Genomic DNA, 10,075 nt, shown 5'->3' on the forward strand with positions numbered 1-10,075 from the left:
TTTTTTTCTGGCACTTGAAAATTTGTTTGCAGTTTCAAAATCAGAGAATACCTTTGGTATGTTCAGCTGGTCATTTGTCCTGGAAAGATTGAGGAGATGAAATATAGTGTGAAAGGTCATTACAACTTCTGCTGTGATTATTTTATTTTCATCCGAATTTTTTAAATCAGGAAATTTGTTACATTATCCATTTCTACAGGACAAGTTGAGGAAATCATATACCTCTTAGCTTAGCTATTAGTGTATGCTGGAGTATACATCTGACTAGTCATTGTTTTTGATTCTAAATAACCAACTGCATATTGAAGAGCTTCAAAGAATTTTCCCTTCATTTAACAGAAACCCAAAGTTTTTAAAATTAATAAAAAATTTGCACTTGAATTTGGGATCCAAATATACATAAATAAAAATAGATAATAGGGTAGATGTCAAGTTAAGTGTTCTTACCAAAAAATATAAAATAGATTATAGCAATCATTGCAAGAATTTAAAATACTGAATTTAACAGTCTCATTCATGAGGCTAACAGTAAATTAACAGTAAGTTGAACTGTTGAAATGGTTGAGACTTGCAAACTCAACTATAAATTAAACTTGATAGGCAGAAAAGGTGAACTTCACGTGTTCCTGCAAGGGAGAGTTGCACTTGCAAGAACAGTCTCCCTGAAGAAAGCCAAAGCTGATCTTATCCAAGGTTCCTGAAGTTCAGTGTCCAGGATTGGTGGATTTTTAGAAGCAGGAGCGTTTATGAATAGACAGATTTTTCAACTGTTTAATGTGGTCACTAGAATAGGCTATTGACTAGTGTCCTTTCAGGAACATGGTTTCTGAAGTGAGGTCCTTGCTGATTGTTGACCAGAAGCATGAAACTGATGATGGTCTTTCAGAAGCTAGAGGTTGGCATTAACTTCCTAACTTTCAGAAGGAGGTCCACTGGAATGAGGCTGGCCCTGGTTTTGGAGCGTGTGTGCTGTTTGGACATCTAATTATAAATAATTATTTGTTTACAACTTGGAACTTTGGCCAAAACTTATCCTTTCTTTAAGATGGAAAACAAGTACTTTCAATTCTCAGTTCTCTTTCACCATAAAGGATTGCTCAGATCACTTTGTAGAGGTGATTTCGGCTTGTGTTGCTACTTGGGTGATTTAAATGACAATTACAGAGGCAGAAAAATAGCTCTAACTGCTGATTTTTTACTAATTGGAAGAAAATTTTTGAATACATTGCGGGTGTCCTGACAGTACAGGATTCAAGACGTAATCATTAAATATAGGACATCTGTCTAGCAGCCTTATCTGTGGGCCAGATTAGCTTTCTTGTCACTCAACACCCTCTCCTATTTGCCTGGGAAAACCCTGTTTATTCTAATAAATGATTATTTGTCTCCTATTCTTCATCCATGCAGCACTTGCTTGAATTTGTATTCTCATTCATTTATCACTTGAATCACAATAGTCTAAATTTCTAGGCATCATTCTATCTAGCTTTCTTTAACCTCCTCCTAAATTGATCCTCTCTACATTGTTACTGAACAAATTCCCTTGCTTGATATTAATATAATTTTCTTTATTTATTTTTGGTACCGGGATTGAACCCAGAGGGGCTTTACCACTGAGCCACATCTTCATCTCTTTTTAAAAATTTGAGACACAGTCTTGCTAAGTTGCTTAGAGCCTTTCTAAATTATTGAGGCTGGCTTTGAACTTGTGATCCTCCTGTCTCAGCCTCCAGAGTCACTGGGATTCCAGGCATGCCCCACACATTTGGCTAATATTAATTATAGGATAAAACACAAGTTCCTTACCATGACAAATGAGGCCTTTTGTTATGTGGCCTCTGCCTTCTCCTCAGGCTTTAACATCTTTTATTCTTCTGCTCACTAGCTCTACACGCAAGTTTCCTAATGTGCCATATTACTCACCTGTAGTCTTGCATATGTAGTTTACTTATTTGAAATGCACTTTCGCAAGAGTTTTTATCATTCCAAAATTTGACTCAGGCCTTTATTGCCTCTACAAAGCTTTCTTTGATATCTCCAGGCCCCCTACAGCTCTTTTTTCATCCGGTGCAAAATTTTACAACATTCTTGCACTGCAACATATTGTCATATTAAACTGTTTTGTCTGTTAAAACAAGCAGTTATATACTGAGAGATATTTCCATATTCCTTTGGTAGTCCCTCAACTCCTTTCTCTTCCCCTACTCCATGGTTTCTTGAAAGATGGTCTGTGTCTTTCTTCTTAAAATTTGCAATGTGTAGTATAGTACACATCTCGAAGCAGTGATAAAAAAAAAATACTGAGTTGCAGGATAGAGCTCGGTAGTATATAATGCTTGCCTAGCATGCAGGAGGCCCTAGGTTTGATCACTAGCATTTGGAGGGAAAAACACCAAGTTTATAAAGTAATTAATGTCAGTCTATTTGGGCTGCTATAACAAAATATCCAAGACTGGGTAACTTTGAACAATAGAAACTTCTCACAGTTGAGGCTGGGAAGTCCAGGATTAAGGTGCTAGTGGGTTGTCTGGTGAGGGTCATCTGGTTCAAAGATGGCATCCTCTGATTAAAGGGCTGAGCAAGTTACACCAGGGTTGTATTTTTTTGGTACTGTTGATTGAACCCAGGAGTGCTTAACCACTGAGCTACGTACTCAACCTTTTTTCAAAAAACTTTATTTTGAGACAGGTCTTTCTAAGTTACTTAGGGCCTGGCTAAGTTGCTGAAGCTGGCTTTGAACTGGTGATCCTCCGGCCTTCAGCCTCCCAAACTGCTGAGATTTCAGATGAGGGCCACCTCACCAGGTCTGGGACTATCTTATTAGGGCACAAATCCCATTCACAAGGACTCCACTATCATGATTTAATCACTTCCCCAAAGGCCCTACTTCTTAATATAACCTCAGAGGTTAGAATTTCAACATAAGAATATTTTGAGAAACAGCATTCACACCACAGAAACATTTTTCGAGATTTTGAGTTGCTTAGAGCCTTGCTAAACTACTGAGGCTGACTAAATTTTATTTTATTTTTTTAGTGAAAAAAACCTCATAGTAGCTTTAAAATTGAAATAGTTTCCTATTTTGTATTTAATACCCCTAGGTGACAGCTCACAAGATATTAGTGGTATACTTTCATAATAAATGATTTCAAAACAATAATTTTTTTTAAAACAAAAATTAGGTGGAAATTTTCAATTCACAGTAATTACTAGAGACCAGATTTTTCTTTCTCTTCTTTAATAAAATCTTTCTTTAAAATATTTTTTTTAGTTATACATGGACACAATATCTTTATTTATTTTTACATGGTGCTGAGGATCAAACCCAGGGTCTCTCACATGCGAGGCGAGTGCTCTACCACTACGCCACAATCCCAGCCCCTGAAATCTTTTTTATTTTAAATGAAATCCATGCGCCAATTTTGACATTAAGACAAGAAAAGGATAAACCGCAGAGACTGAGAGGTAGTTTACAGTTTATTTTAATCTTTTATTTTGGTCCTTTTCATTAAAAATGTATAATTTCTTTGATTCATTCACTCATATGCTACTAAAATGTTATAAAAAATATCACCAGTGTAGAGTTTGGTGTTTTTATGAGAAAACCAGAGAAATCCCTACCCACTTGATGTTTATGATGATCACATGTGATAGCTAGACTACACTGCTGTAGGAAAGAGGAAAATCAAACACCTTTTATTTTACAAATGCCCAAAGTTAGTGTCTCCACTTATGAATTCTCAGGTTATTTTAAAAAGTGACAGGCATGAATGCTTTCCTTTTAGCTATTACATAATCAAGATTGTCCATGGGATTTGATAGCTAATGGGCACTAAATGATTATAGGCTTTTTCAATATCTATTACATCACTCTTGAAGTATGTGTTCTCTGATGAGCTTTGGTTTAAGGCCTTTACACATGCAAATCTACTTTCTAGGGTTCTTCTTCCATATGGATTTTATAGTGATTAGTAAGGGATGACCTGTGGTTGAAAAGTTTCCCACATGTGTTGCACTCATAGGGTTTCTCCCCTGTATGAATTCTCTGGTGTGCAATACGTGAGGAGCTTTGTCTAAAAGTTTTCCCACAAGTATTACATTTAAAGGGTTTCTCTCCTGTATGAATCCTTCGATGTTGAATAAGGGCTGAACTTTGGCCAAATGACATCCCACATTCCCCACATCGATAGGGTTTCTCTCCAGTATGGATTCTCTGATGATTACTAAGGGATGAGTTACACCTGAATGTTTTCTCACACTCATTGCATTTGTAGGTCTTTCTCCAGTGTGCATTTTCTGATGCTGAATGAGAGATGAACTCTGCCTGAAGGCTTTCCCACACACTTTACATTTACATTGTATCTCTCAGGTGTGAATTCTCTCATGAATGATAAGAGTTGAATAGGAACTTAAGGCCTTGCCACATTCATTACAATTATAAAACTTCTCACCAGTATGAATTATTCGATGTCTATTGAGTCGTGAAATAGAAGTGAAGCCTTTTCCACATTCATTACATCGATAGGGCTTTTCACCAGTGTGAATTCGTTCATGTTGAATAAGTGATGCACTCTGACTAAAGGCTCTCCCACATTCACCACATTTGAAAGGTTTCTCTCCGGTGTGAATTCTCTGATGATAACGAAGGGATGAACTAGATTTAAAGGTGTTGCCACATTCGTTACACAAATAGGACTTCTTTCTGGGATGAACTCTTTGACCAGGAAGGGATGTGTTGCAACCAGATGCTTTCCTACCTGGATTATATTTATAAGGGTTTTCTCCAGCATGGATTTTCTGATGTATAAAAAGCCCTGACCTTCAGCTGAAGGACTTACCACATTCCTTACATCTATAGGATTTCTCCACAGTGTGGGTTCTTAGATGCTTATACAGGGATGTACTGAGAGTGAAGGCTTTCCCACATTCTTTACATATGTAAGGTTTCTCTCCGGTATGAGTTATTTGATGTTGAATAAGAGCTGAACTTTGGCTAAAGGCTTTGGAACATTCTTTACATTTAAATAATTTCTCTCCACTATGATTTTTCTCATGTTTACGAAGGGATGAAGTATTAATGAAGGTCTTCTCACACATACTACATTGATAGCGTTTATCTGCTGTCATTTTTGGCTGATTAGGTAAATTTGAATTATGTTTCAAAGTGTTTCCTTTTTTTTCACATTTTGGTGGTGGTTTCTCTCTGGGAACTATCTGTTGCCTAACAACTACTGACTTTGGGTTGAAGTTCTGGCTAAATTCAACATTTTTATGGCTTCTTTCTATAATTAAGGTTTTTTTGTGGGTGACTGAAACTATCTGAAAAATTTCCTTTTTATCCTGTTTTTCCTGTAACTTGCCTTCATATATGCAAGATTTTTCTGATTTCAAGTCCAAGGGTCCAAGTCCATTCCTTCTGGATCGGTTCATTATCAATCTCTGAAATGAAGAGTCTTGTGTTTGAGTTGACTTTGTGGTCTTATGATGGCTCTTCCATGCTGGAGGGGGAAAAAAAAAAGAAATTGAAGGTGACTCATGTAATATCACAGAAGTTAGCTCTTTGGATCTAATGTGGAACCAATATATATTGATGTTATTAAAGAAGGTCCTGGTATCTGGCAAAAAATATAGGAAGAGAAAAAAATAGGAGAGTTAGGCAGTATAGGAAAAAAAATCAATGGAGTAGAAGTACAAGGTGTGAAAAAAATGAATAAAATGAACCCATTTAAAGAGAGTGAGACAGAAGATATCAAAAGGAGAACATGAGTTAGGAAGTGCAGTCTAGGATCAGAATCCAAAGCGCATGAAGAACTCCTAAAGTATCATCTCAACATTCCTTTTCTTTGTGTAAGTATTCCTGATCTGTAAAGTTTTCTTTCTTTTGTTTTATGCCCAAATTCCTTTGTATCCTTCAGATTGAATTCAAAAGCTAATTCTATGAGTCCTTGCTTGACTCTGAACTTTCATATTCTGTTCCCCTTATCCTAGCACTTACCAGAGTGTTTATACACATACATACCCACATATATATACATATATATACACACACAAATACATACACATACACTATATACACATTGTATGTATATACATACATATTGTATTATGTATCTTTCTATATTTCTCTCCTTATAGATCACTTTACTTTTCTAAGTGTTCTTCATAAGCAGATCAGCACATCCTATCTTCCTATAGATCCTCTTGATAGCAACCCAATTCTACACAAAACTTGTTTTATTAATCTTTCTTAATTATTTACTGTTGGCAGCAGGTCCACCCTGGCCCCTGGAGCCCTACCTCCACTAGTTTGTTCTGCATGCCAGTGTGGCCAGCTCACAAGGCCATGGCGAACTTGCGGTTTTTCTGTTCCTGCTTGTCCGTCTGAGACATATGTATCCCACGGGAATGCCTTGACCTTTTCTGGTCTGATGGACTTATTGTTAAGGGAGGTTTCGGTACCTGACAATAATAGATGTTGAAACTAAATTTCTCCCCCCTCCCTCCTGCTTTTGGGTAGTTTTCCACTTCTGCTGCTTGGGGTATAAAAAAGGTGTGTTAGCAATAAAGAGTATTGACTCCTGGATGAAGAACCTTGGTGTCCTGTGTGTCTTTTAACCTCGCCGTCCCTCGCCGGACTCGGCTCCCTTGGCCGGACGCGGCAATTTACATATTCCTAGTTTATAGAATGTTAGATATTTGTATATGCTAATTTCATATATTATACATTCACATACAAATATTTTAAGCCCCTTGTAGAAACTGCTTTTCAGGACAGCACATGGGTGGTCAGGGAGGGCCAGTTCGCACAGCATTACCGAGTTAATTTACAGAGGTGCCACAATGTAGGCGTGAGGCCAACGGTTGTGAACTGGAAAGGCAGCTCGTGCATCAAGCCAGAAAAGCTATGCAGGGAGGGTTGAAAAGAGTCCAAGATCAACAGCAGGCAAGAATATAAAAATGTAAAGCAGGGAGAACATGAAAAATGGCAAAGACCAGAATTTAATAAATATTTCAATTGGTAAAAATATAATTCAGTAAATATTAAATTTTGTCAGAAAAATGGTTGTGCTTGTAGTTTGTCATTTTTCCCTGGGCTAGACATTGTTTGAAGGGATTCTTGCTGCTTCTTCTCTTTTTTTGGAAGTGGAGGTACCAGGGATTGAACTCAGGGGCACTTGACCATTGAGCCCCAGCCCCAGCCCTATTTTTTGTATTTATTTAGAGAAAGGGTCTCACTGAGTTGCTCAGCACCTTGCTTTTGCTGAGGCTGGCTTTGAACTTGTGATCCTCCTGACTCAGCCTCCCAAGCCGCTAGGATTACAGGCATGTGCTACCATACCTGGCTGATTCTTGCTTCTTACTATGTTTGAGATTCCTATTTGACATTTGCGTTCTCATTTTTCTCACATTCACACATTTTTTTTCTGCTTAGTGAACATTATATATTTTACTTTTCTCTTTCTCAGTTTTCTTCATGAATAACTCTTCTTCTCTTCCCTCTTTAAAATAGTATTCCTAAAGGTATTGAATTCTTCTCATATAGCACATCCCCCTTGACTGGTTTTATATTCACCCACACCCATACTTTTGGTGCTTATTATAAGGGAAAGAGAATTTTTAAATTCTCTGCTTAATGTTTTCCTAGTTCCTATCGACCTAAGATATACTAAATTAAACAATCAGATTTTAATTCCTTATCTGGGCCTAGAGTATTGGGAACACTTTCCCCTGTGTTTATTGGCATTGTTTATAGGTTTGTACATGTGCTGGGAAGAAAGCAGTAAGATTTTGCACTCTAGATTCTAGCTCATAAGGTAACAGCAAAAACTCTGCCTTATGACTTAGTAGGCACTGAAGGGAGACAATGAAATAGTCAGTTGTATAGATTATTCTGGAGAGCTGGGAAAAGATCAGAGCTGAAGATATGCATGTAGGAGATATCAGCATACAGATTTTATTTAAAGACAAAGAATGGAGAGAAATTACTTGATTATTGCAACATTCAGAAGTTAAGAAAAAAATCAGGACAGTATGATGTTCCAGAAGCCAAAGAGAATAAAAAGTACTCCAGGAAGGAGTGAATGATCAATTGCGGCAAATACCTTCAGGACTAAAAACCCTGATTGTGGGCAAGATGGAGGCCGTGTAGAGCTTAGTACAGTGCTTTTAGTGAAATAGTAAGGAACAAGGTCCTACTGGAGTATACAGAGGAAACAATGGCAAGTGAGAAAGCAAAAACATCAAATGGAATTTTTTTTTTTACCATAAGATTTATTTTTATTTTTATTTTTTTTTAGTCATACATGACAGCAGAATGCATTTTGACATATAATACATACATGGAATGTACATACATCAATCATATTGTCTATTCTATTCTGCTGCCCTTCCTATCCTCCCTACTCCTCCCCTTCTCTCCCATCCTTTCTCTCTATCCAATCTAATGTGACACACTTTTTTTTTCTTTTTCTCATCACAACATCATATATGTATTCTGTATAACAATGAGGTTCTCCTTCCATCTTCCATGCAACTCCCCTTCTCCCTCTTTTTCCCTCCCACCTCTCTTCCCTATTTAGTGGTAGTCTTCTTCTCATGCTCTTCCTCCCTATCCCATTTTGAGTCACTCCCCTTATATCAGAGAAGATATTCGGCATTTGTTTTTTAGGGACTGGATAACTTCACTTAGCATAATCTGCTCTAATGCCATCCATTTGCCTGCAAATACCATGATCTTGTTATTTTTTAGTGCTGAGTAATATTCCATTGTGTATAAATGCCATATTTTTTTAATCCATTCATCTATTGAAGGGCATCTAGGTTGGTTCCACATTCTAGCTATTGTGTATTGTGCTGCTATAAACATTGATGTGGCTGTGTCTCTGTAGTTTGCTCTTTTTAGGTCTTTTGGGTATAGTCCGAGAAGGGGAATAGCTGGGTCAAATGGTGGTTCCATCCCCAGCTTGGAAAATGTTTTTGAAAGTTTGGTTTAGAGGAGAATAAGGAAAATGAGACATGGACATTTTTATTTGTAATGAAAGTAATTATTGCTACAAGAGTCCATATCAATTGTGGTAAACTCATCCTAGCACTAAAGTGCCAATGCCTTAGTCTCATATTTTCCACTGAAACAGATATGAGTCTTAGTTGAGGACATCCTAACTTCTTCATGATCCACTCAGAATTTGCTACAGCTCTACAAGTATGTCTCCTAAGGTGCAGTTCAACTTCTGTTCCAAGAATCAAGCACAGGCCTGAGCTAACTCATGAATAAGGTTAAAACTTAGGCTAGAAGTTTAGAGCTCAGAATGATCTTGCTAATGACCACCGCCATGATGAGTTCCTGTCACTAGGTCTAGATTATCCTCCCAGGGCTCTTCCTATACTGAGAGTGTCTCTTCAATCTTCTCTCCATCCCATACCTCCTATGTGAAGGACAACCCTGAATTTTCTCTTTCTAGCCTGCCACTGACACTGAACTCTTTCTTAACTGTAAACATGTTAATAGTTTTAAGAAAGTTCAGGTAAATTTCAGGTAGACACAGGACATTTTTGCTTAGTATATACTCCCTTTCCTCAGGGTATGGGCATCTTTCTGCCTTGCTGTCACCCAAAGCACACTTCTGTCTGTAAGTCCTTAATAAATTGCACTTGGTGCAATCCTGTGTCAGTCTGGCTTGTTCTTTCATCTTTCAGCACCTTCCATCTTGGCAGCTGGTTCTTGAACATTGGGTTTTACCAAAACAATTCCTTTTCAAAGCTTTTTTTCCCAGTTCAAAACGACATCATAACCGTTTCAATGATTTTTTTCTATAAATTTTGGTTTCATCTTGAAATCTTCTTTCCCCTGCATTTCAAGTCTAGGCAGTCACCAAGTTCTCTTAAATCCATTAGGTGAAAGGCCTCCAACAGCCATCACTGATCCACCCAAGATCAGAATTTCCTTACTCTACAGTGACTATTGTTTCTGACCTTCAGTTTGTTCCTTTGACCCCAGTATCTCACCTTTCTAGTATTATTTCCCACTGGATTTACCTTCTTAATATAGAAAGCTCCTCTTGCTATTTCAAAGAGT

The 10,075-nt window shown here is 37.4% G+C and overlaps 1 protein-coding gene across 1 annotated transcript in view; it reads right to left on the reverse strand.

Annotated features, from left to right (window-relative positions):
• Nucleotides 1-3,464: 3,464 nt before the first annotated feature.
• LOC107148147 (zinc finger protein 354A) overlaps nt 3,465-10,075 on the reverse strand; it is a 20,453-nt gene continuing 13,842 nt past the window's right edge. Inside the window, 2 exon segments of the mRNA XM_048783963.1 lie at nt 3,465-4,275; nt 4,278-5,498. Coding sequence (XP_048639920.1) covers nt 3,935-4,275; nt 4,278-5,498 — 1,562 coding nt within the window. The 3' untranslated portion in view covers nt 3,465-3,934.

This window comes from Marmota marmota, unplaced genomic scaffold, assembly GCF_001458135.2.
Source record: "Marmota marmota marmota unplaced genomic scaffold, marMar, whole genome shotgun sequence".
In the NCBI taxonomy this organism is placed as follows: Eukaryota; Metazoa; Chordata; class Mammalia; order Rodentia; family Sciuridae; genus Marmota; species Marmota marmota.